This window comes from Ambystoma mexicanum, chromosome 4p, assembly GCF_040938575.1.
Source record: "Ambystoma mexicanum isolate Mex_15411 chromosome 4p, UKY_AmexF1_1, whole genome shotgun sequence".
In the NCBI taxonomy this organism is placed as follows: domain Eukaryota; kingdom Metazoa; phylum Chordata; class Amphibia; order Caudata; family Ambystomatidae; genus Ambystoma; species Ambystoma mexicanum.
This window is the reverse complement of record NC_090927.1, coordinates 778444707-778472310: the sequence shown is the minus strand read 5'-3', so window position 1 is coordinate 778472310 and position 27604 is coordinate 778444707. Positions and strand designations below refer to the sequence as shown.

Genomic DNA, 27604 nt, shown 5'->3' with positions numbered 1-27604 from the left:
ACATTAGTCAAAAGCTTTCAAAGACTAGAATGCAGCGTTGGCTTACCGCTTCTAGGAATCGTCATTTCTCCATCTCTCTTCGTCGTCTCAGTAATTAAATGGGAGGGGGATTAACAAGGCATTTGGCTGGAAACGCCTGGGGTTGCTTCCTCTACATTACAATAGGCTATACAAGTGGGTTGTAAAGGTGTATGCGTATCATGGGGATTTATGACTGCCAGATTATGTTGATCTATGATGTTCCTACATCTCTGGAGTTTGGCTTTCCCCCATGTGATCCTCCTGATGACCGCCACCCCCAGGTAGCTTCTGCCCTTCCCTGGCCACATAAGAGAAGCTTCCCTCCAGAAAGTCAGTAGCGATAAAGCTAGATTCGTCACACCCCCGGCAGTAGCTTAATTTTATTTTTTTATTTTTTTCCTTTTAAGCGTTATATAGGCTATTGATTGTCTATGATACTCTGAGTTATAGTCTTTTCTGTTATTACTGATTTGAGTTCAGAGTGTTTGCTCACAGTCCCTCTTCCATCCCCATCTGCAATGCTCCAGGAAATATAAAAAATCACTTTTCTAATTCACCAGTTTTTAAATGGCCGTACACACAGTAAATGTTAACAGCTACATGTCCACTAAAAACAAAGCATGACATTGGTAGAGGACTTTACCCTATTTGGATTGTTTATGTATTTATTTTGCATTTGTAAGGCGCTTATACATCAAGAAATTGTGTTTCAAAGCACCCACAGGGCAAGGGGAGGGAACATGGGAACAAAGGCAAATAAAATAAACTGCTGAAACCGGTAGTCATACTGACCCTTGTGAGCGCAGTCAGAATGTGCAAGTGCAGGGAGAGAGAGAAGGGACAGGGGGTACGTGCTGGGACTTCCACAGAGGGAAGTGCCAAGGAGTTCGTTGTGTGCAAAGTAAGTGCCTGGCAGAGATCGCTTGGTACAGAGTGAGCACCTGCCAATAAGTAGTGCAGGCCTGTGAGAAAACAAGCGAGGGGGTGCCCGAAGCAAGTTCTGCGATGTGACGGAAGGCTGAGAGCGATTGGGAGGAAGGCCGGGTCCCAGAAGGACACATAAAATCCCAGGCCACCAATCTTAGTGATTGTGGGGTATTAGCATGAGAGGGGGAAGGAGGAGGTGAAGAGGAAAGTCTTGAGGTACTTCCTGAAAATTGAGGAGATCCGGCACAAGACCGAGAGGAAGAGGGTGGCTCTTCCAGAGGGAGCCAGCCGAGGAGAGAGATTTGCCACCCACTCGCTGCTTAGAAAAGTGCCTGACACGCAGAGAGTTGGAGCTGGAGGAGTGTAATGATCTGGAAGGAAAGTATTGGTGAGAGCAAGTTGTAGATAGATTGGTCCATGGCACCAGATAGCCTTAAGGACGATGCTGCAGGATTTGAATTTTATCCTTGCTGCAGCCGGGAGCCAGTGGAGGGATTTTAGGGCTGGAGAGATAGAGTCCCTCGGCTTGAGGCCAAGGATAACCTAAAATTGGAAATACAAAGACAAATGGGAAAAATCTATTGTACCCTTTCCCCAATAGAAAATGCTCCTGATTTGCCTCACTTTGGTTTCCGTTACAAAAATGAATCTTTGTCTGCTATCCTCCCCATGACATGCTCAGATCATAGTCTGTTCAAAATATAAAAATACAGCACCCTTTCAGAGACCTTATTGGAACAGGATGACCAATTTACATAATTTATATGAGAGCAGTGAGGGTTAAACTCACACAGTTCAGTGTACTTTAGGACTTGCTTTGGACCCCAGCTAAATTACACAGATGCGTCTTTTGCCCATGAGCCTGCTGGAGATGTGACCAGAACAGTGGTGATTTGTTGAATATTTTTTAAACTTGCCCAAAATAAAATGTCTTCCGATCCAGTCAGAAATATTGGCTGTGATCTTTTTTAGTTTTTTTAACATTCATTTATGTGTTGCTTGACGACAAACAATCGCATGGTCATGGCAATGAAATATTGACAAATGATATACATGGGAATGACGGTGAACAAGGGTAGTATAGGCAAAAGTATACAAGCTGCATAACGTGGTTCAGACATTGGAGTGCTATGGGTCAGAAATGTGAGGCGGACACATTTGAGAAGGTTTTTTCAAAAAGATGCCATTTTATTAACTCAAAAGGTTGGATAAACTCCTCACTATTTCTACCCTGACGAGGATTATCCTGCTCAAAATAAACTAAAAGGAACACACTAACAAAAGTTTTCTGTCCCTCACACTTGTACATACACCAACTCAACAAGGTAATATATGGTAGTTCAAAAGCAGCAAATGTAACCGTTAAGTTCACATCATGATGACGTTCTACTTATAATCTTTTTTGAGGGTTTTGATTAACTGCTGATTGATTGATTTGTTATTTATTATGCGCCTATATACAAGTGTTTCAAGGCGCAAACAGGCAAGGGAAGGGGTGCAAAGGGAGGACAAGACGAACAATCTTACTAGGCCTAGTGTCATTTTGATCGTGCAAGTGCGCAACAAGAAGTGCAGGGGAGAGGGTACACAGAGAAGTGCACCCAGAGCAACAGGACCCTGAGTGAAGTGCAAGGAAGGCTGGGACTACAAGGGGCAATCCCAGCCCGATAGTGTAAGGTAAACCAGGTGGCAGTGGAAGATGGGCCAGGTGGCAAGTGCAGGGGGACTCAACAGGGGGGCCTGGTGTCCTATAAGACTCAGAGGACACAGCAGGCAGTCAGTAGATGGAGCAGGAGCAAGGGTAGGTTAGCCGGGGGAGGTAGTGAGAAAGAAACTGAGAAAAGGGAGATCTTGAGGAGTTTCCAGTAACTTAAGGAGATCAATCTCAAAGCGGAGAGAGGCACGGAGGTCATTCCAGAGGGAGGAACCTGCAGAGGAGAGAGATCTACCCCCCATTCTCTGCTTGTAGAAGTGACTCCTCCGTAGAGAATTAGAAGTAGATGAGCAGAGGGATCTAGGGGGAAGGTACTTAGGAAGGGAGAGTTGAACGTACTGAGGGCCACAGCCCCAGAAAGCCTTGTGGACGATGCAGAGGGTCTTACACTTGATCCTTGATCAGTGAGCTTCTGGGAAAGGAGAGAAAAGGGAGAATACGTCTGAGGATGTCCAGCTGGAAATGGTCCTTCTTGGCAAGGTCTGTGATGTGAGGAGAGAAGCAGAGAGTGGAGGAGAAGATGACTCTGAGGTTTTTTGCCTCACAGGATGGTGAGGGCAGAGTGCCCAAGGAGGGTGGCCAGAGTGAGAGAGAATAAGCAGGAGCAGGGGTCCCAATGAGGAGAATCTCAGTCTTACTGGCATTAAGGCAGAGATCGTTGGAGACGCACCATGCCTAAATAGCGGATGGACAGTCAAGGATGAGCGAGGAGGACGAGGCTACAGAGGGCAGCCTGAAGGAGAGCTGCGTGTCATCCATATAACACTGAAAGTTGGAGATAAAGGTGGAGATCAGAAGCACCAAAGGGGCCAGATAGACATTGAAGAGCCAGGGTGAGAGGATAGAGCCCCCTGGAACACCACATGTGGAGAGAGAGGTGGTGGAGAGAAAGGACCCAGGCTTAACCTGGGAGGGTCGGTCCAGGAGGAAGGAGGTCCGCCACGCCGTGATGCCCAGGGTCTCGCAGAGATGAGTAATCGGGATATTGTGAGTGACTGTGTCAAATGCAGAGGAAAGGTTGAGGAGAATGAGGACAGAGGAAGAGCTAAACCCAAGTTTAGAGAGCAGATTTTCATGGGTGTTCAGGAGTGCAGTGTCCGTGCTTCTGGCTGCTCTGAAGCCAGACTGATGTTCATGGAGACAGCCAACAGATTCAGTGTGGAGGGTTATCTGGGAGATGGATAACTTCTCCAGGTATTTTCCCAGGAATGGAGTTATTGAGATGAGCGATATGTTGCCGCAATTCAGGGGCCAGCTGGTGTGCAATGGAGTGCTTAAGAAGAGAGGGAAAGATCCAGTGGCAGAGTGATTACAGAAATCGGTCAAGACTGGAGCGAAAGAACCATTGTTGTCCTTATTAGTTATGGAGGAGCAGAGGGTCACCGGTTTGGATGAGACTTTGACAGACTGAACTTGTCTGGAAACATAATCAGGCGTTACAGGAGAGAAGGAGAGGAGGGTGGGTGGCCAAGGAGGGCATCGGAGAGGGAGAGGGAGAGAGAAGAGAAGGAGAGTGCGCACAGGAGGTCCTGGGTTTTACTGGTGAAATTAGACACCAGAGCCGTGCATGGGGCCTGGGTAGGTGTAGAAAAGGTGGATACTGCTGTAGGACTGGCCAGCTCCTTTCAAATTTTGAAAAGTTTGTCAGTGATATCCAGAGTGTTAGAGATGGAAAGGTGAAGGTTAGAAGGGCTGTGTCAGGATGGGAGTAAGCCGCAAGGAGTAGTTGGGGGAGAGAAAGTGGAGGCAAGTGCAGTCACTGACATTCGCTTCATAGGTCAAATGACCGCGATGGAAGGTAGCAGTGATACGTGGGCCTTAACCAAGGGGACATGAGGCTTCAAGTGATAAGTAAAAAGAAAGTGGTCAGTCCAGGAGAGAGGAGTAGTGAGAGGATTAGAGAGGGGGATGTCTGCAGAGATGAGAACTTCCAAGGTGTGTTGGGCAGAGTGAGTTGGACCAGAGGGTAGAATGGAGAGGGAAAGAGAGTTGCATAGGTTGCGTAAAAGGCCAGAGTAGTCTGGGGATTCCAGGTGGATGTTGAGATCCCCAAAGGAGGAGAAGCTGGGAGGTAGAAGAAAGGAGTGAGGAAGTGAGGTCAGCCCATTCTGAGAGGAAGAGGTTGACCGGCCAGGTGGCCTCTAGATGGTGGCCAAGGTCATAGACAGGTCAGGAGAGATAGAGAGCCTGCAGACCAGGCATTCAAAGGAGGAATAGGTCTGAGTGGGGATGATGAAAGCAGTGATCCACTCAGAAAAGATCATGGCCACTCCGCCTCTTGGCCTAAGCTCGTAGAGGATCTTGTATCCATCGGGAGGAGTGTGTCAAAACTCGTGACAGAGTTGGCCCTGAATCATGTCTCGGTAATTGCGAGAACATCCAGGTCCAGGCATTCAAGGAGGTGGCAGATGTCAGAGGAGTGTTTGACAGCAGAGCGAGAGTTGAGAGAAGCCATGTGGAGCGGGTTTCCACTTTTGAAAGACTTCCGGCGAGGGGTACAGGGGAGAGGAGTACCCGCAGGTGGCAGAGGAGCCAGAGAGGAGGAGGAGGAGGAGGGAGGGGGCAGCAGTGCCAGAGAGATGGTGGATGGCAAGGGTGCCAGAGAAGTCGACGACGGAGCTGTCGAGGGTGCCAGGATAGAGGTAGCTGTCAAGGGAGCCAGAGGAAAGGTAGCTGTCAAGGGAGCCAGAGGGGAGGTAGCTGGCAAGGGAGCCAGAGGGGAGGTAGCTGTCATGGAAGCCGGAGAGGTGTAAGACGGAGTTGGCTGAGGGTCCAGAGAGATAGATGGCATGAGAGCCAGAGCAGTAGAAGGAGGTGGAAGAAGAGCCAGAGAAGTGGTAGTAGGAATATCAGTGGAAGGAAGGAAGTTGATGATGCGAGAGAGACACCTATCAAATAGTAGGAGATTGGGCTAGGGGCCCTGGACCATGACAGTGCCGTTTAGATAGACATTAATGATGACTCTTCTTTACTCAGTATTATACAGTTAAAATGAATCAACTTTTAATACAGCTCAACTGCATTATCCATCTAACATACAATAAATATTTGTTCCTCTTCACAGAGGCTGCATAGTCCATGCTCTCTAGGTGTATTGTGCCATGCTCCCACTATCTCCCGGGATTTTACCACGTTAAACTTGATTTTTAAGTAGTCCCACACTAATGCGTTTCCCACAGTGTTTTATGTAACAAGGATATTCCACTCATTCCTGGATGACGATAATGAATACCTGAGAATTGCTTTTAGAATCCAAATCGATGGTGAGTTGATCGTGGCTATGGTTTAGTATTACGTTTTTCATAATTTTCTTAAATGTATTGTATGGCAAGCTGACAACGTTCTCTGGTGCCTTCGCAAGCCATCTGTCGGCTGTTCTTACAAATTTCGCGATGCAACTTGTCAGCATTAAGCCAGCTTTATGGATCAGTGTGGCATGAATCAACCCAGACAGGTTAACAATACCTGCTTAATTTTTCAATTTCCTGTATGTGTCAAGGCAGGAAGGATACAGAAACAGCGACTCCACTGGAGTTCGGGGAGGCAAGTGAGTGGTTTCCTCAAAAAACTATGCTCAACTTTCGTAATCTATGTGAGTTCGTCAAAGGTCTAGATTTGAGCCCCGTAGAGGATGGTCGGGCACATTTTGGCCAGGTAAAGCTGTATCACGGCTCCAATGTAGTAACCCACACCCTGTCATGCCAGGGAACCAATCGTACCGATTATCCTAGCCGTATGCGTGGTCAGGATTTCAAGGTGCTTTCCACCTCTGTTTGGAATCAAGATTAATACCTAGATATTTATATTCTGGAACCACATCAAGAACCTCCCTACCCATCTTCCAGCTCAACCTCTTGATCTCTTTCACAGAGGGTTTGGGCGTACAACCAAATGCAATAAATAAATTAAAAAAATAAAAATCATAATCTTGGTCTTGTTAATATTTACTACCAGGGAGTTGGATTCTGTGTAGATTTTGAGACCGTCCAAAGTTGCTTGCACGCCACCAGGAGTAAGATCAAGAATAACAAGGTTGTCCGCATAAACCATCCATTGCAGGGGGGTATGCCATAGTTTCGGAATTATGGCCAGTTGGTTATAGATCCCATCCCCTAAGTACAACAAATAAAGGTTGAACAGGTTCAGGGCCTGTATACAGCCCTGTTTAAGACCCCTACATGTGTAAATCCATCCAGTCGTCCTGCCTTGGTGGTCCAGGTAGACTTTAACCCTCATATTCTCATGCAGCTGGATGAGGATGTCTCTGGAGAACTGGAAGGAGGCTAAGAGGAGCTCCCACCGGGTTCCACCATTAATGGGAGAAGAGGAGGAAGGAGAGAGAAGTTCAACCATATGAAGTGTCCATAGGTTAGGAGAAGGAACGACAAAGCAGATGTAGGTGAGTCTATCTGAAGGAAGCACTGACATAGGTGTCAGCGATAAGGCCTGGATTGGGGACCAGGGTGTCATTCTTGAACCTCTTCCTTCCAGTCTTAGTGAGAAGAGAAGGATAGGAGTCCGAGAAGATGGGGGAAATTGAGAGCACCATAGGGGGTGTGATAGAGAAAAGAGAAGGGGCAGGCTAGCGGAGGAGAAGGGAAGGCAACACTGCACAGAACTACGCCACACAGGGTGCACAAGGAGGGAATTTGAGAAAAAGGGGGAAAACAAGAGAACAACGGGCAACAACTGAGCGCAGACCTCCGTCCACACAAGTATGCAAGGGCACCTGCAGGCAGTGAGTGGAAACAGTGGTGAGAGGCAACCAGGCTCAGCTCAGCCTAGATAGGAAAAAGACCTGGATGGCAACAGTAGTTATCACAGAGTAATAATGAACGCAGAGAAGAAGAGAAAGGCCTAGTGGACACAGCAAGCCATGTGCAAGCACACCAAGGAACACTCGCCTGGAAGAGAAATGCAGAGAATGCAGGAGAAATTCAAAGAACAGTGACAGAGCCCAATACAGTCACCTAGCAGGAGAAAAATGCAGGGGGATGCAGAGTGAAGGAGGCCAAAACATTCACCAAGAAGGAAACAAATTTGGAAGAATGCAGAGAAACAGTTGCAGAGACACAGAAAACAAAGTATGGCTACACTGGAGAGGGACAGCCTAATGGATGCATAGAGACAGTGCAGGGAGAGATTTGCATTGTAATGGAAGTAAGTGCGAGGTAGGACAGTTTAGTAGGATACAGTAATGGCTCTACCCCCGCCGGCACCTTTCTTACCTTGCAGTCACTGCTGGTCGATGGCTGCGCTGCATGCTCGCACTCTGTGTTCCGACCCCTTAGTCGCGAACACCTGTGTTGCACAAGAATTCGGCCTTGTCCTGCGAGGGCTTTGCCGCAGAGGATCCGATCCTCGTTTCTTAAAGGATTCAGATGCGTGGGCATAGAGCAAAGTACTATATATCGACGGACAGCATCTCCTGCGGTCCTGCTTTGCACAACACTGAGGCCTTATCCTCCGAGGGCTTTGCTGCAGATGGTCCGATCCTCGGTTCTTAAAGGATTCATATGCGTTCTGCGAGGGCTTTTCAAAACGATAAGGACATTCTGTCTCATAACAAGAAGTTCCACTTCAGTTCTCTGTTTGTTCCAACTTGATAACACACAGTTCCAACTTGAATTCAACCAACAGTTCACAAGTGGTCAACGTTTTCCCCTTTTTACTTTCAACAAAAGATCTTGAAACGTCTTTTCACCAGTAAAGAATATTTCCGTAATTCATTAGTTTCAATAAAAATGTCTGTCAGGATATTTCTGCACCAGTTCACAAAACCACATGTTTGACAATAGTAAATAATTCTGCAGCAGTTCATACAACATTTGCTTCAGTGATATTAATTTGCCAGGCTAATTCTGCATTAATCCACAGAAATAATTTAATGGTTCTTCAACTGATTTTTCAAGAATTGTAACCACACCACAGAACTTTAATGGCTTCTACCTGGTCCACTCTCCTACCAGGCCTACTACACATTTCTCTGCTCTGGTGTACTCTCCTGCCAGAACAGAACAAAGTGTTACAGAGTCATCTGACCTGATGTACTCTCCTGCCAGGCCACAGTAAACTACCAAAGAAGTACTTGTAGTTAGTAAAGGTCAGCTTCAAACAAATTAGCAACATCTCTTGCTTCACAACATCAAGTTTAAGAATTTCTTGAGGGGAAATAAGAACCATACTGGTGCTGTTTGTTACACATTTGTAATTACCACATGCGCTACAGGTTATGCCCCTCTCCTCCTAAATATCTTCCATCAGAAGGGCAGCTTTCGTGCCACTCTTGTCTCCTCACTTCTGCTCCACAACTTCAAAGTCAAGTATTATTTCTGGGAGAACAAGAAACACATTGGTGCTATTTGATGCACCCTTGTGATTGCCAACACAATGCAGGTTAAGTTCCATTCATCCTGAATGCCTTCTACCAGAAGGGCAGCCTTCCTGCCACTCTTGTTTCTCCCCCTTCACACTAAACAAATGCTGTTAATGATTCTGTCTCACTTTCACACTTCTTTGGCTTTAGCAATGTGGGTTAAGCCATTTTTCTTTTATGACTTCCTTTACATATGGCATTAGTCTTAACAAACACTGAAATTCTGAATCGCCTTCTTTTGGCTTAGACAATACTGGTTCATTATCAATTGCCTTGGTACGATTCTCTTTTGGCTTTGGCAATAGTGGTTTGCATTTCCTTCTTGGTTATTGTCCTTGTTGTCGTTTTTTTATGTAACCCGCAATCTTATAATCACGCCCTTCTGGTCTGATAATTAGGTTCTTTTTCTGCAATCTGCTCCTTTTTAAATCGGCTTGGTTTGCAACAGAATTATTAGCCTGCTATACATTAGTTCGGTAGTCAAAAACGTTCCCCTTTAACTTCACTTCATTTGTTATTTTTGACGTTAAGACCCCTGAACTTAGCCAGCGGATGGTAACTGAGCACTCCGGGGTCACAATCTAACAGTCAACTCACTGAGTCTGGCATGCGCGACTGTTCGCCTCGCTGCCTCCAGGTCCTCTGCTTCTGTTTTCCTTCAAGGCGCAGCAACATCTCTGCAGCCTCCTGCAGCCTGTATCTTTCAATGGCAGAGCTCTCCTGGTTCCCACAGCTCTCCAGTGCTAGTCTGTTACTGGCGCTTGGTTGACAATTTGGAAAACTGTTAAATAGCGCACTTTCCGCTGTGTGAATTCAGTTGCGATCCTTGGAAGTTAAGATCTCAACCATAAGAGACCCTCTCAGGACCAGCATCTGTGTTATACACCACAGCGGTCCCGGCGTCTCGGCTCTCATCTACCTTCTGCTCATTATGCCACGTTGAAGTGTCAAAACTATTCCACGTGCTGCTACTGCTCTTCCTCATGGTCTGCACCTTAGTGGGCATTTTATGCCTCCCACTCTCCCTCAAGTGTGGGTCATTATCCCTAATAGGCTGCAACTTTCAGTCTTGTGCCTTTACAGTCCTCTTCTTCATCCCAGTACTTTGGGAATTATGGGACTTGGAGTTTACAATATAAAACTCGGCTTTCTCAATGAAATTATCATGTCTCCCTTCTCTCCCTATATATATTCCCTAAAGGTGTATAGGAGTATTATAAGAATTTAATGAAGCATCTGGCTTTACAGAAGAATGGGGCTTTTCAGGGTCTAAATTGGTAACATTTACAGACTTCTCTTCATTATTTCCCTGGGACATATAGGCTTTCATTTCTATGAATGTCAGTGACTGTAAAAGAGTTTTTCTTACTCCCAATACATGACTGGTTATGATTGTCTTCAGCCACATTCTGACAGTTGGCTTGAGAAAATAAACCTCTCTGACAGCAAGCCATTACATATTCCGGTTTCAATGATATTCCCTTCCTTGGGCAAGACAAATACTGCATCGCATCCCACAAAGTCCTCCTGTTCCCCTGGGCCCCTTCTCCTCCCAGGTGATCCTGCTGGCTAACACTGCCCCCAGGGTTAGGATCAGGAAGCGTCTGCCTTCCCCATGCCACCTGGGAGGCGACTTTATATAGGGTTTTTGTGAGTACTCTGCAGGATTCATCAAGCCAGCAATCAAGCCAATGATGGTGGTCTGTGCACATGGGCAGTATCGAGGGCTAAGGAGGCATGCCCGAGGGGAGGCTTCTCAACAAGTTGTTCTTAAAGTGGGCCCAAATGTCTTTTGGTTTGGACGTCCCCGGCAGCATGGATATATACTGTTTTTCAGTGTTGTTCGCCCAGGTGACATTGGAAAGCCAGCTGTCGGTCGACGGTGGTGATCTTTGAGCCCAGTTTCAAAGTATGCAGCGTTTAGCTAGCTGGCAACTTAAGTTAATGAATGTACATTGAAGAAGCAGAATTTCAGGAGTTAAGCCACACAGACATAGTTGAGGTGAAGGTTCTAGATCTGTCTCTACAATTGCCCAGCCAAAAGGAGTGCTGTGAAGGGCACGATCAGAGCATATGTAAATAGTTGGCTGCATCTGCACCACACCGGGGACATATACCACTTTTGTTTGTGTGTGTGTTTTGTTCTCGCCGGCGTATAGTGTAGTCTATGCAGTACTTTGAAATGTAGAATGTGACATGATGTGTGACTAATCCAAGGATGTTTCTCCTTTTTCCCTTTCGGGAGACCCTTTTCTAGGTGCCAGGACAGTGCATCCCAAGTGTACACTACTGCTCTTCTTGGTAACACACAAGAGAAAGAGTATGTGGCAAAAGAACTGCACACTAACATTGGGGACCAATAAGACCCAGGAACACAATGTCTAACTGATGTAATAGACCCCACTCCTTCCCCATCTTTAAATCATTCTTACATTCTTATACCTGTTCAGACAGGTCCGACATGTTTTATTGCCAATGTACTCCATCTGGCTTAGCAGACAACTATGGGAATCCAAAGACTTTACGATATCAGACATACAGCTTTAAGGCAAGTACTGGGACTAGGAAGAGCTCCGCAAGTACAAGGATTATGCCTGAGAAACAGAAGGAGCAGTCTAGAAACAGACTGGTGATTGGCCCGAAGCAGTAGAATTATCCTTCGCTGGGGTTTCCAAGGTGTTCAGCTGCAGCCTCAAGCTGGAAAGTGGAGAGCAAGACAAGAGCTAGCACCTGGGAAGCCGAGCACAGAGGGGAACAGCGTGAGAGTGGACCCCGGTGCCAGGACTTCTCACGTTACTACCATGAAAGACCTTGAGGCTCCTATTTCACCAGCAAACGATCCTGGGGAAAGGACAGCCGGCCAAGAAGGAGCAGACGCCAAACAAACCGCTGCCGGCTGCCATGTAGCCCTGACGGTGACTGGAGCCTCCAGGGAAGCAGCAGAAGCCCAGAGACCACCCGTACTGACGTGAAGAGAAGAAACAGCTACATGGTTTGCTCAGGAGCTGCACATGGTCTGGGGGAGGCACAGGGCTGACAAAGTGAACCGCAAAGAGAGGGACCAACCGAAGACTGCGCCATTGTGTGAGTCGAGGTCCCACACTTGCAAGACAGGGTCTGGGACCCTGAAGGAAGCCAGAGAGTTGTTCACTTGGCAGGAGAGTGAACCAAGAGTAAATTACGCTATTGTGTGAGTCGATAACCCACACCTCACAGAGAGAGTCTGGGACCCTAAAATAACAGAGAAAACTGCCTAATTGGCAGGGGAGTAAACCAAGGCAAAACAACATTGTGCAAGTTGAAAACTTGTATCCAAATGAGAAGGCAAATCATAAAAGGGTTCTATTTCTAATAAAAGAGGTAATGAAAACATTATATTGGTATGTCGTAATTTGACAAGAGTTAGAATCAAGCCAACCATATTCCTGGAAGTCTGGGCTCAGCCAATACAAGACACAAAAAAGCAAGAAACCTATGACTTTAAGACTGATAAAAAGGATCCCCACTTTTATAAAAACCTTAAGGTGGCAGGATGCCAAGAGCATGCAGAAGAGACAATCCTTCATATACTAAACTATGTTAAAGGAGAATAAGTCGAAAGGAAACGCCACCATAGGCTTAGAACTTTGTATTTTGGAACATAATTTTCTTTATTACTTAAACGCCAGCGAAACTGAGAACATTTCTGTTTGGTGAAAATACTATGAACACTTTAGACTTCCAGAAAATACTTCCTTGCACATTATTCCTAGACTATTAGTTGTAGGGACAGAAGTAGGGTTTTTGGACACAATAGTGACTAACTCTTTAGTCTAAGACTTCCTCACAATTTCACTAGTTTCTTTTAATGCAAAGAAATCCATCCTAGACATAGGGACAGAGAGGCCTTTTCCAACCCTTTTATTATTTAATTCAAGTCTTTACCCAAAAACATACCACATTTGTGTCTGACTCTTACTTCGTTCTCCTTACAGACGGTGCCCATCAATGCACACATTATGCACCTGTTTTCATCTGCAATGTCAATACCCAGGTCGGTGCTCCATTTATCGCACAGGGTTCCTGGCGCTGCACTCTGTAGTAGATTGTACAGTGTAGACTGTATGTCGGCAGCCATGTGAATGAATCATATAAGTGAGTATGGGGTCCTCATCCAGGGAAACTAGGCCACTTTGCCTCGACTGCTGCTAGTATTCTGTAGTAGTGCAGTTTGAATAACGGTTTTAAAGCACGGGCAGAATCCAGCGCTTGTCTTGTTCGAAAAGATCCATCAATGAATAAATCTCCCAGTAGGTTGGGCCATTCGCCATGCCAGCTTTTTTGTGTGACTGTCAAAATGGTGGAGGAGGGCTACCAGGCGAATGAAATAGTGGAAGGTGTTTACTGCATGGAGCAGTGGAGCAGCCGGATAGGAGGTATATTTTCTGCCATGCTAGTAATGTGGTCTTGAGTGGGTCGAATATGCAGGAGTCACTCTAAGTATGTAGTAGGAGAGTGCAGATGTTGCAGCCACCCGTTGCCGCATGCTGCAGTTTGACATGGGAAGGTGGTGGCTGAGGTCAGAACCAGTAAAATGCATAGTGTGCTTGAGCTGCATTCCAGTAGAGTACATAATCTGGGGCCTTGAAAGCCCCCGTCAGCATATGGTTTGGTGAAGTGGCACCATTTATTTCCTCCCGGTGCCAGCATGCCAGTGAGGTGGGGAAGTATCCTGGGCCCGGTGAAATGGAGATATTTTGGAATAGGTAGAGCAGTTTAGGCAAGACCATCATCTTTATCAGGGCTATTCGCCCCAGCTATGGACAGGGCCAGAGCCATCCATCTATTCAATTTATCAGATAGGTTTTTAGTATATGACTCATAATTGTCTTGGAATAACAACTGATGTGTTCTGTTCACTCAAATTCCCAGGTATTTAATGAGTCATGGACCATTTTAATATGCACTGTTCGGGAGTGGGAGTCATGACGTCTGTAAGTGGGAATATTTCAGATTTTGTCTGGTTAATCTGGAGTCCGGAGTAGGAGCCGTAATTAACGATTTTGTTGAGCACCAGACGTGTACAGCTCCCTGATGTATAAGAGTATGTCATTAGCATATAATGATATAATTTCAGGTGCTCCGGTAATCTGCACTCCTCTGTGAGTTTTTGGACCTGATCAGATCTGCAAGCGGCTCTATAACCAGAGCGCAGAGCAACAAGGGTAGAGGGCAGCCCTGTCTCGTACCTCTAGTAAGATGAATGGGGTCCGATAATTGTCAATTATTGTGCACCCTAGCAACAGGTATGGTAAAAAACAATTGTATACCTGGAATGATATTGGGCCCGAACCCACATTTCCACAACACAGCAAAAAGGAAATGCCAGGCCACCATGGCAAAGGCTTTTTGCGCATCTAGTGACACAGCCACTGCATGAGCGGAGGGATTTATTTGTGCAATAATGTTAAATAAACCGTAAGTATTTAAAGACATTGAACGGCGAGGTATTACCTGCTTGATCTTGATAGATCATCTGTCTCATTTCGCATACATTTTAATATGTGCATTGATTAGTGAAAGTGGACGATATGAGCCACACTCTGCAGGAGGTTTGTCTGGTTTGAGCAATAATATGATGGTGGCATCCTGCAGAGTCGGGGAAAGTTCTGAGGGGACATGGCTTCATCCCACACTGATTGTAGGCCTGGTACTAGTAGATCATGATAGGCCTTATAAAATTCAGGGAATAATAATAAAAAAACACTTACTTGATGTCTGCAAGGTCATGTACTGGTTCTCCCTCAGAGTTATGTATGAGTGGTATGGCCGTCCCTTCTTGCTCACTTTTCAAAATTTTAGACAAGTGTTTACTTGGGCAGTTGCCTTCGCCACAGCGACGAACTGCTGCAGGTCTCATGAAGTATTTCATTTCTCTATTGGTGTGTCTAATGACAGCTTAATATCGTCCGGTGTGTTGCTGAAAGGGTCATTTGCATAGAGTGTCTCCAAATTATGTAGTTCAGTTTCAGCAGCTGCAATGTTCTTCCATATAGATTTCAAAATGACAATTTCCATGGACATGGCGATGCCTCTGATATAAATCTTGAATGCTTGCCGGAGTGTACTTGCTGTGTGAACTGTGCCCATGTACTAGCTAAAGTACAATTGTATATTGTCCCGCACTGTAGTGCGGAACAGGGAGTACGTTAGTGCCAGATGCTTAGAGTTCTAGTATCAGGGTGGATACACAGTTAGTGTCAAGGACATAGCAAGGAGTACCAGCGGGTGGTCCGAGTACATCCGGGGGAGAATGTCAATCGATATAACCTTGCATCGGATTGAGGAGGAAAGCAAGTTAAAGTTGGTTCTGGATGACATGTTTGTTTTGCTTTTCAGAGACGTGAAAAGATCTCAGAATTACTCACTCTATTACACAAATCCAGACAGTGGAAAAACCCAGCTAGTCTCCCCGCGCTCCCATTCCTAGCACCCTTTATCAATGCACCTGCACATCTCCGACTACCCTCTCGGCTTGTCCTTGAGCGAACAATCAGCAAACTATCCTACACAGTGAACTCATCTACTTCGTGCTAAAACTTTGCAGCTGTTGCAGAAATAATATCTGTCTCCTAACTGAGGTCGCTGAAACGTAGACTTTCATTGTGGTCCGGAAGTGAATGTCCAAAATGCCCATGCACAGGCACCATGTTATTTAACTCATTTTCGCACATGTACTACAATGTTGTGTATAGACAAATAGAAGTTGTAGTCGCGACATGTGGGATGTAAAGTACACCATACGCCAACCATCCCTAATATATGCATGCCGTTCCAAATCGCGTGCAAAGCTTTCATCATGGCCGTGCTGGCGATACCAGTGCGATCCAGTGCAAGATCGAAAAATGGTGTTTGTCTCCACCTCATACGATCAGAATCAAAGGATATGACTGTCATAACGTTATAATATTTTGGTAGAATGCAGGTTCGTCTGTGTTGGGAACATAAGAATTAATGAGCAGCAGTTTCCTGTTTAGCAGTACACCACGCACAATCACAAATCAGCCTTGCAGGTCTACTTGGGTATCAATCAGTGTGAACTGTAGAGATTTACAGATCTGTGCAAATGCAAGATTTACAGTGGGCATAGCATGAGTTTCCGCAAAAGGGTAATATGAGGGCCTTATGTCTTCTTATATAAAGAAGGAGTTTCCTGGCTTTCACTGCGTTACCCAGACCTCATACATTCCAGCTAGGTATCGTTACTTCAGTGTGTGCCATCACATAATATAGCTACATATTGCACTTTGTGAACATTGAGTGTTGTGCGGGCCAGATTGTGCAATAGAACGCGATTTCGAAGCTAGCCAAGCGTTATGAATACCCCTCCCTTTGCCACCCACCCTCACCACCTACCCAATCTCAGCTGTGCATGCCGAAAACACCCAAAACAGGACAGTCAACAAACCAGAAGTCATGCATGCGGTTAGCTTAGTTTATGCTGTTCCAGTCGATCATCCTCACCTGTTAGATATGGAGGAGTGGATGCATTAAGAATCGGCAATGGTGCTCAGCATGAGCAAGTCGCATGGATACGACTAGGGAGATGCGGCCACGCATCTGGTATTCAAAATTGAAGTTAAGCAAGGTTAGAATTTCTCAATGCCGTCTGTAGACCTACTGACGCAGCTGTTGGCTGCAGCAATAGGGACGGGAATATAAGCTTTGATGAAGTTAGTAGCTTCCTCCGGTAGCGTGAAGAAGAGCATTTTGCCCTTATATTGAACCAGCAATTCTGTGGGAAAGAGCATGGCACAGGAAATCTATCACAAATGACCTTTTTAATGCCGGTGAATGTTTTCCCCTGTGCTTGTATGTCAGCAGAGAAATCTGGGTAGATGTAGATCCTATTGGCTTCAAATCTTAGTACACCCATCTTGCGGGCAGGTGCAGAATTTTATTGTGATCCCTCTTGGTAAATATGTGGGCCACTATCGGCGTTTGTGGGGTGACAGGCTTTGGCTTGGGTGCAATGGCTCGATGTGCACGTGCAACAGTAAAATCTGGTGAGGGATTCAGCCCCCAGCATGTTCAGCAGCAGCCTCCCCCACGAAATCCTCCATCTGGCCCCTGTGGCCTGTTCAGAAAAACAAATATGCGAATGTTGGTACCGAGATTCAAGGTCGTCGCATTTTGCAGCAGCACGCCTAATGTCATGCGATATTTGAGTGAGACCAGATTTCCCGGCTGTCAAGTCGTTTCCACTGTGCTGATCCTCCTTTCCGTTTCTGTGATCCTGGCTGCCACTTTATCCAACTTGCCGTGCAGTGTGTCGATGCTGGCTATAATGTCGTCTAGTTTGGTATTAACGGAGGTAAAGCCGGCCTTCATGCTATCGAGTAAAGGCTGAACCGTCGGAGTCTCCGATTCCAGTAGGAATGCTTCTTTGTCCGCCTTAACATTCCCCTGCGGTGCAGCCCTAGGGGTTTGTTTTGTATACACAACCCTCTTCCCTTGTTTCTTACCAGCACCGCTGCCCTTGGTCATGACTCTCCTGTGATGGTTAGTGGGGATCTGCAACATTGGGCGATGGAGCCAGGTTCAGCAGCCCCTCCATGTTGAGGCTGCAGTGGTCACGGGCTGTGCTCCAGTGTACAAGGCCCAGGGCGCCAATCCGATCTTATTAGCAGTACAGTTCCGACCAGCTAGCCATGCTACTCAGTGTCCCAGGAGGCACCCTCAGGCAGTATTTGGTGTGAGTAGTCTGAAATGAATCAGACACAAGTTTGCCATATTTTTGGTTAAAGACCTTAATTGAAAATAAAAGCGGTCGGGCAAAAAGGCCTCTCGGACCCTGCTCTAAGAGAAATGTTCCTACCTAAACAAAAAACAAGACTCTGTCCATGTCAAGATGTCAAAAACAAAACTGCCATGTGTCCAAAGTTGTATGCTGACGCTCACACTATAAAGTTAACTATCAGGTGAAAAAACCCTTTTAAAAAATGCACTATTTTTAATGTTATAGTATGCATTTATATCCTTATTTAAAGTCTATAACCCAGAAAATAACAGATTAACAAAAAGCGTGAATCAAATGTACAGAAGGATATTGCATATGCAAAACCAGCGCTACTCAAAGTGGCAAACTTTACAAATGGAAAGTGGTAGGTTGCAATTAACAAAATGGATATTGCAATTGCCACTGAGAATCATAGACATTACAATTTCTTTCCTAAGTGGAAAGTGAGTTTCAAAACGTTCTTGTAGCTCACGTACAAATGTATGAATGGTTTCTGTTTCTGATGAAACCAGTGCAATGAGAGATTTCTTAGTTTAAAGTTCCTCTGAGAGGCTCCTTGAGTATGGGGGGGCGGGGGTGGGGAGGGGGTAAGGGGTGGTGAGCATGTCACTGCCTAATGTATAACTGATTACCTCAGCCCTACCGGTTTCCACTACATGCTGTACATTTGTTAAGTATCTCTACATGCATTTCACATATAAACAAACCTTTCTCACAGCGCCTTCACTCCAATACAGAAACATATGCACCTTAATCTCATATTTTGTCAGGCATGTTGCAAGCACATGTTTAATTCACTTTTCTTTTGCAATCTGAACTCCATAGTTGCCTCTCTAGTTATTCAGGTGAGAAGACAAAGTATTCGGCAGGAGACAAATAGCAAGTCACTTTTCATCCGGCGCCGAATAGCTTTTTTTCAGCTGGAGTTCAGCCAAATACTTACATGGAGCCGAAGTTTGTTTTTCATTGCAATTGACTAATAAATTAGATGAATTGTGCTTAGGCGGACATCTTTCCATTTTACTATCCGGCCATGCAGCCGAGAAGGGGCATATTTTGAATGCAGGGAGGCAGACACTTGCAAAAGTGTATTTAGCAATGCATGGAAGAGACCGTGCAAACAATGTCTCTTGCTTCTACCAACATTCCACAGCCTCTCATGATGGCTGTGGGGATATTGTCGCTGAATTATCTTTGTGCAAGAACTGTTTGGTACAGATGCTTCACAAAGTTACAAGGCAATGACAGAACAAGCTTTGGCAATGCCAATAGTTTGGGCTTTTCTTTAGGCTTGGGAAAGACACAGATAGGAAGGAATGGGAAAACGGGCCACTACCGTAGTAGGCCTGACGACATTTCTGGTGGAGCTGGAATTTTACAAGAGGGAGAAGGGATGTAAAGGAGGGAGAGAAACAAAACAAGCAACTATCGTACTAGGCCTTACGACATTTCAGATCGTGCTGGAAGGGGCGAGAGGAGAACAAGTAGGGGAGGGGTGGCGAGACAAACGTTTATATCATACTAGGTCAATGGACAATTCTGATAGAATAAGTGCATGGAAAAGAAAGGGAGAAGGAAGAGGAGGAGAGAACCGAGCATAAACAGTGAAAAAGAGCAGAGAAGCAGAGGGTCGAGTGAATACAGTTGCAGAGGTCAGTAAAACACATAATGTTGCAGGGAACAGAGAATGTAGGCAAGGAATCCAGAAGGGCACAGCTTGATTCAGGGCCACCCTGATTGAGTGATCCTGGGGAGGTCCAGCATGAGAGTTGAGAAGGTGAAACACCAAGTCAATGTGTCCATAAGGTCAAATCCAAGCGTTGGAAACAGGGCGGTGATGATGAGACAATAGTGAATCGAGATAACTCCTGTAGTGAAAGAGAGAAAAAGAGAGCTGGCAAGCAGGGGGGATATGAGGGGCAATAAGGGGGCAGGGGTTGGACGGGGGGCACAAGGACATCACAGGGTACAGGGGGAGGGGGGCATGATAACACCACGAGGGACCAGGAAGTGGGTGGGCCACAGAGCACCTGTCCTCACCCCAGCCCCGGAGAAGTTGATATTGCCTAATGATGTTGGGGTTGGCCTGTGGGGGACAGAAGGAGTAAACACATGTTGGTGCATACTTACCTGCTGTCTGAGCAGGGGTTTGGGCCCTGTGTCCTCCTGGACTGAACCGGTCCAAACAGCAATTGCCCTTTTCTTCTGCCCTTCACTTCGGACGCCCGGGCGAGAGATACCCTTGATTGAAGAGTTAAGAGCAGAAAGGAAGAGGCAGGGCTAAGAAGGTGGGCAGGGATTAGGCAGGTGTCCTAAATACACTTGCACCTGCTCCCCATCTGCAAAGGAAAAGAGGCTGGGGGGCTCCTTAAGTAGGGAAAAAGAGCGGCAACCAGGAAGGCACCAGGTGGGGCGGGGCTTGGGCATCCTTAAGTGGGGAAAAAGAGCAGCAACCGGGAAGGCACCACGAGGGCAGGGTTTAGGCATCCTTAAGTGGGGGAAAAAGAGCGGCAACCAGGAAGGCACCAGGTGGGCGGGGCTTAGGCCAGGTGACCTAGTTCCACTTGCACCTGTTCCCCATCTGCCATTGGTGAGGAGCCTCAAGTAGAGAAATACTGTTGGCGTAACCGGTGCTTAGTTATCATTTGTGCCCTACACTGTGTTGAAAGTCTGATAATGGTGTATGCACAGCACTTGCCAAAGTAGTCCTGTGGAAAGTACAGTCAAGGGAAAGGGCTCCATCAGAATTTGGCCCTGTTTCTCCATGACCTTAAATACCAGAGCTCTCTCTATGACTCAGTGGACTGATGCATCCACCACACAGACCTTTGTAGGACCTCATGGTCACAATTTCGAATCCCTTCGAAACCGTCATCCTTCCGAGGTCGATAAAATGAGTACCATTAAGTTGGGTAAGAAACACCTGTTATCTGTCAAAAATTGTCAAGAGACCCCTCTGGAGGTGAGTGTGTGCTGTGCATATACACCTGCTATGTTATGTAATTGAGTGTGCACTGTTCAATGATTGCCCCACTGCATTTTTGTGAACTCTTGCTGCATATTAGGTGCCCGCGCTACAGTTTTAAAGTATTCAAGAGTGCAATGCTTTGTCTAAGGCAGCTCATGTGGAAGTGGGCTGACTGCAGTGAATTGGCATTTTTTTTCTCCAATTATTGCAATATTAGCCACTGAGAATATTGTGCTTTCTCCTCATGCTTTAATGAGTCTTGGCCACTTTGTCTTTTGAGGATTCGGAAGCTCATTTATGGCCCCATCCACTACGCCAATTGCCCCTGCCCAGAGCAATTTCATGCAGCCCAACTTTGAAGCCGCCTTTGGAACGACACCTGCACCTGTAGCCGGCGGCAGCAGCTCTTTCGATCCATCAGGTGAGGAGGGGATGCCCACACGGGTGAGGGTTGAGGGCAACCTCTGCAGTGAATGAGCGGGCTCTGTAATGTCTGTTCAATCTGCATCTGTACTTCAGGGAAACATTTCTGCTTTGGAACGGTTCTCAAAATTAGTGAATTAGGTCTTGTTCATTTTCTTGGTTTTAATTTAGAAATATGTTTCTTTTCTAGCTCTTTAAGGTCCCTCGTGTCCGTCTACTACCTCCATTATTACTCTCGCTCTTACCTGTATAACGTCCACAAATCTTCCCCGGTTCCAAGCCACACTTCACCTGAGCTCTGTTCTGAGTTGTGCAATTGTAATGGACAACAAATGTTGCTAACAAGCTGACTTGTGATTTAATGTTCCTTTCTACCCGTTTAAGTTGTGAAATACATATTTCGTAACCCTGTATTTACCCTTTCTCCATAGAGTGCCTCTACCTGAATCTTCTGTGTCTCGTGTTTTAATTAACTATATGAATCCCTTGCTGCAATGTTTCATGGTATGGCAGTGGCTCAGCAATAACTGTGGTCTTCGTCTGTTCCTGCAGCAGCCTTTTTAAAGTTAAGATTGGGTCGCAGGTTTGGGTGTGTGAGTGGGCCCAGGCATCAGATCTTGGGTGTGCGTCAGCATGGGAAGTTTCTCCCAGCTACCTGGTTTGTGGTTCTATGGGTGCAGGCAAAGGGTGGTCGTTTTTTGGGTGCTTTGTGACATCAAGACAAACCTGTTTAGTGAAGGGTGATGCTGGCACAAACCACATCGATGTAGTAACCTGGAATTCGTCAAGGTGTATGAAAGGGTGACTGCCAGCCTAACTCCTGCAGACTGCATATGGTTATTGATCATATCTTGACCTCATTAGCTGCACCTGTCTTGATGGTTTTGCTCTACGACTGCATTGATCCGTCATGTTTGCCTAGACTGGCTAGGGCGGATGGCAGTTGTGGTGCAAAACATCTGGAGAGCTTCAGGTTGCCTACTGAGACATTAGCTATGAATCATGTCCAGGGAGATATGAATGGTGAGGAGCAAGGCGGGTTGGGCATTTTCTACAGCAATTTAAGAATACGTGTTTATAAGAAATAATTATCTGTTGCCCGGCATCTTGAATCATGTGCACGTCTGCCTTAGCTACAGATTGGTGCATTTAGAATTGTAATCTCTCAAAATCTAGAGGAGGAACTGACCTCACTTTGATCCTCCAGCCCCTGACCTCCGAATTGGAGCATCTGCCAGTTCTGCTGGGGCTTCGGTGGAAATTGAGTAAATGCGAAAACAAGGCGATGGCCGTGGCACAGCCATGGCTCCTGGACGCTGGAGTATCCTTGGACAAGTGCACTTTGTATGTGTGGAGGCCACCATTCAAGCTTCAGAACAAAGTCCTGCTTTTCCTTTGAATCTGTCTAGTTTCTATGCGATCCACTCCTGGGGTGTCTTTGCTTCTTAAACAATTGCATAGATTTGATGAACTGCAGCAGATTCTTCTTTGCCTTGTAGTTGCAGGTACAGGTTTAGAAATTAGTCTTATCCAAGGCCTAAGCAGCTGCTGCTGCCCAATAACCTCTTTAGCCTCCTTTTTCCTTGCCATGTGTTGGCTAGAGACAGCTTATCGATGCATACACCCTCCTACGTACTCCCTACCGAACTATCAAGACTGAGCATTTGTGTTCTAAAGGTCATGTCCGCAATGATCTACCAAAATGCAGAACTGCTTCAGAAATACACGCACAGACCTTTGAGGCCTTGGCAGAGGGAACTTAATGTATTATCAGCCACTTACTTTAGCGTGAGCCAGTGCACGTTTCACGCAATTGATGCAATCATCAGGGCTCTGTATTCCAGAATAAAACATAAACTTCGAATTAACAAAAAAGGATGATGTATGCAGAAGCAGTATGCACTAAAAAACACATGGGCATAAATATAAAAGCGGAGTTCGGCCACGAGTTCAGTCTACCGAAGAGACTCTGCTTGTTTGCATCTCGAGAGGAGCTGCTGAGACAGACTTGTTTTTGGACTGCTGCCCCTTTAATTTCTGGTCCTGCCTTTAAATTCTACATGGGAGCGCGGAGCGGAGTTCGGCGACAAGTTCAGTCTACTGAAGTCTGCCGCCCGCCTGCTTGCTCGCCTGCATATTCGCTGCGAGCAGAAGCAGTTAACTTCAAACTGCCGACGAACGCTGAGGCATGACGTCTGAGTGTACAAAAGGTGGCCCCTAGACGTGGCACAAATCCTTGCTATCCCGACGGAAGCTACTGCAGAGAACTTTAAAAGAGGTAAGCCATGCTGATTTGATCGAATTTGAGGCTGGCACAGATACTGTGGCTGGCGTAGTGCCTTCCCTTGCCTCTTTGACATTAGCGTTACTGGGCGACCCTTCCCTGCCGGTGAATGGACAAATACCACCTATAACTGACGATTCCAAAATTCCCCTTGGTGTCAAGCCCGACAATCGTGGAGCAGAGCCGGCTGTTTTACCCTCCCCGTCAGTGTATGTCGACGCTAGTGATGTAGTACATGTAGCCTCTTTTGAACTTACAGACTGATTTACTAGCAATTAATCTCCCAAGTGTTCTAGGCCAGGTGGAGGTGCTGGTGCAGTCTCCTTTGTCTGCTAAGCAATGCAGACCAAGCGGCATAGGGGAGCCGTGTGCACTGCAAGCTTCAATTACTTCTTTCGCCCAAGGACACCAGCACGGGGCGAACATGGCCGGCCAAGTGGACTTAACCCAAGAAAAGAGGTCTGGGGAGAGGAAACATACTGGTCCCCTATTTGCCTATACTACACCAGATAATGATATAGTGCAGGACACGGTAGAGAGCCGAAAGGCTAACCTTGAGGCTGCTCCAGGGAACGACTTGAATCAGATGCATTCGCATAGGTCGAAAGTTATTATTACGGAAACAACAAAAAGTAAGCCCCTTTCTGATGCTGCCTTCAACGAAATCTCAGCACGGGAAGAACGGCTAACAGCAAGATTAAAAGCAGATTTTCTGGCCATGTATGAACGACTAAACGACAGTTTCATGCAAAACCAACACTCGCCTATAAAGAAGATGGAGTTCAAAAAGAACAGCTCCTCTGCAAAACCATGTGGTAAGACATCAGAACCACTGATCCAGGCATTGACCAATATTCCATCGATATCAAGATCCTTTGGAGACACGGAGCCAATAGGCACCAAGAAAGTAGAGGAGAGAGCCATGATGAATGATTCTAACTCAGCGGTGTTGGTGTCTGAGAACCTTTCCACTGGCCCTCTGGGAAAAGTGCCTGCAGAGGAAGTAAGAAATGACCAACCCTCTAAAAGTTCTTTATCAACGGCGCAGGCATTCAAATTCATAATAATGTGCTTGCGGCAACATTGATTGCTTTACTGCCTTTTATGAAACTTTATGAATCGTTACATGATCCTGTTCGAGATCAAACCTCCCTGTTAGGCTCTGTTAATAACAAGATCTCAACCCTGGAATCCTTCTTGCAAATAATTGCGCAAAGACTTGACCATGAAGCTGAAACGTCCTTAAAATGGCAAAATAGATTGTGAGCTTGCACAACAGTCGAATGGGGACAAAGCATCTTTAACTGAAGCTGTTATTGAATGCACAAAATGGATGCGCCATAATAAATCAACAAAAAAACGTATGGGGAGCGAAGGGCATGATGTTTCTGTTAGACCCACACTAGGTTCAGAAGTAAAATCAACAGTCTCGCAAGGCTATTAATGACTGCCAAACTATTGATGGAGAAACCAGCAGTAGAGTGGTTAATGATTGTCCGAAATGTTAACCAACAGCCCTTCTAATGGCATCTACTATACCTCAAAGTAGGTGCTTGATGATCAGTAACGTTGGAGATAGCCTAAAGCTCCCTGGTAACATCATAGCCATGTCACAGCAGGTAGCAACTGACGCTACAAGAAATGGCGGAGTTTTGCCTGCCATACCAGAGCAAGATAAAGTAAGTGGTGACAAGCTGCCTTACAGAGAGTGGTAGATGTGGAGCTGGGCAACTTAAGAAAGAAACTGTCCTTTGGGATTTTTAATAAAATAACCACCCCTGAGCTTGTGAATAAGCAACAATTACATCAAATAAATGGTGGTACAAAATCACAACAAAAACGCCCTATCCAGAAACATGTGGCCAAACGTGCTCGCAAAAAAAATTCATAAGGAATCTTACAACTCCTCCTCGCCTAAATATATTTTCTCGTACCGAGAAAACAAATGAGGCAACACATAAACCTGCAAATGAATTTGGAACAAACACCTCCACACAAAAGTGCGCCAAAAGAAATGGAGAAGCCTCTGATTACGAAGATGACGTAAACTCTGAAGCATTGATCGAGATATGCAAGTTCTCCACATAATCGATGATGATGCAGAGGGTGCCTCCTCCATTGTGGTTGAAAGTTCTTCTACCGCCATAGATAAAGGCAAGGCAAATATGCATAAATCTGTGGTGCCAAATGTGGCAGCCCCTCAAGTTGGTGGCCCGGCAAGAAAGCAAAAAGTGACGACGCTTTCAACGACGCTGGCTGACAAGGAAGTAAAGGCTCAGATTGAACAGGCGAGAGTCTTTACTGTTCGATCAAATGTCTTGTACGAAAAATTTAATCCAAAACATACAAGAGTTCAAGCTGAAAAACATGAGCGACGCTGAAGTGATTGGAGTACAAAACAAATCCCAAGAATAGATCAGGGATTATGGAGAGTTCAAATTAAAAACATCTTGCCTGAACAAACAGAGGTAAATTTGAACCGACGGAACATACTAAAACTGTTATACTGCATTCCAACGCTTCAAGCAACAAAATCGGAGGATATTGCAGTGGATGAATACATGTCCGAAGACCACCTGGACTGGGTTAGGTTACATCTTAAATCGTGTTCCTTATTGATGGCTGTAAAGGAAGCTGCTGAGGACCTTTTGGTCTTCGGTTTTGAAGTAAACTGTGTGGATGACCAAGATGAAGTAAGAGAAAACTGCTCGCTAGAGGAGCAATCCGTAAATGAAATAAGAAGGAAAGAGTTATGGGCCCAGATGAGCATCAAGCGTACACCGAGTTCGAAGGTCTCAACCAACAGTAGTCAATAGCATAGTGTGGAAAATACAGACGCTCTTCACCAGCTACTGTTGTGGAACATTCGAGGATTTGCGCACCTCTTTCAAGAACAATGGCAATTCTCTGACCAAAATTCCATAATGTGCTTACAAGAAACATGGCTACGTGAATGTCTGGCTTGTGACGGCTATACAGTTCTTCTTAATCCTGCAGGAAATAACTTATTTGGTCGCCCTTTCTGAGGTCTAGCAACACTGGTTAAAAACAGTATGGAATGGAAGATCTTATGTTCCAAAAATCTTAATATGTTTGCGCAAGCAACAACGATTCAAAACAGCGGGTTTGCAAGCCCACATGATCAAGTGATCTTGATAGTCATCCTGTACTGGAACTCTGCAATGATTTCACAAATTGCCTTCATTGCTGTCGTAATGTCCGCAGTTGACGAGTGTTTGTCATTTAACGATCCGTCAATTCTGATATGTGGTGACTTCAATTATGCATGGTTAAACAACCCAGCGTCAAAGTGTAAAACATTGCATGAATGCTCCTCAGTTGGCCCTGATGACAATGAATTTCTCACAGACTACCTCAGCCATCTCAAGGATAAATTACCCCATTTTGCTCCAGCAATACAAGGTGGGGGAAAAAAATCCATAAAGGCAACAAGATTGAAACACCCCTACAGTGCAGCAACAGGGAGAGCAAAGAAATATCTACGTGATGATCTACGACTCTTGAAACAAAACTGTTCTGGCAGTTACACTGACTTGATAAAATCTCGGCGTCAGCAATATCGAAATTGGATAAAATCCTTCAACATGATTAGATATCAAGATCAAGCTGAACAAATGTTAAAACGAATCTTACAAAAGGACAGCAGACACATTTGGGAGATCATTAACCCAGGCAGCGTGAAACACACATACTCAATGTCGAACGTTGTGAATGGGGCGAGATGGGTGGAACATTTCTCTAAGGTGTTTGACGACCATAACTGTATCGATGCTCCAAAATTGATCGGGAGAGCTACAAGGTGGTACGTGGCAGACTCTGAAGATGATATTGAATGGGCTATCCAAAAGCGAAAGCCCTCACGAGGTAGCTGGACCTGATGACGTCTCAAACATGATGCTAAAAGCCCACAGTGCATTGTCGGCAAACTTAATGGCCGTCCTCTTTGATAGAATTGCAGCCGAGAAAGTACTGCTCGAGTCTTGGTTGAAAGCGGTTGTGGTGCCTATTTTTAAAAAGGGCAATCGGGACGCCTGGCTCCGGGTTGAGATCCGCACTTTTGTAAAGTCAACAAACTAAGGGGTCCGGAATGA

General features: G+C 45.7%; 1 protein-coding gene across 1 annotated transcript in view; it reads left to right on the top strand.

Moving 5' to 3' along the window:
- SNAP91 (synaptosome associated protein 91) overlaps positions 1-27604 on the top strand; it is a 1173930-nt gene that overhangs the window by 969193 nt on the left and 177133 nt on the right. Inside the window, exon 23 of the mRNA XM_069606330.1 lies at positions 21066-21206. Coding sequence (XP_069462431.1) covers positions 21066-21206 — 141 coding nt within the window. The remainder of the gene's footprint in view (positions 1-21065; positions 21207-27604) is intronic.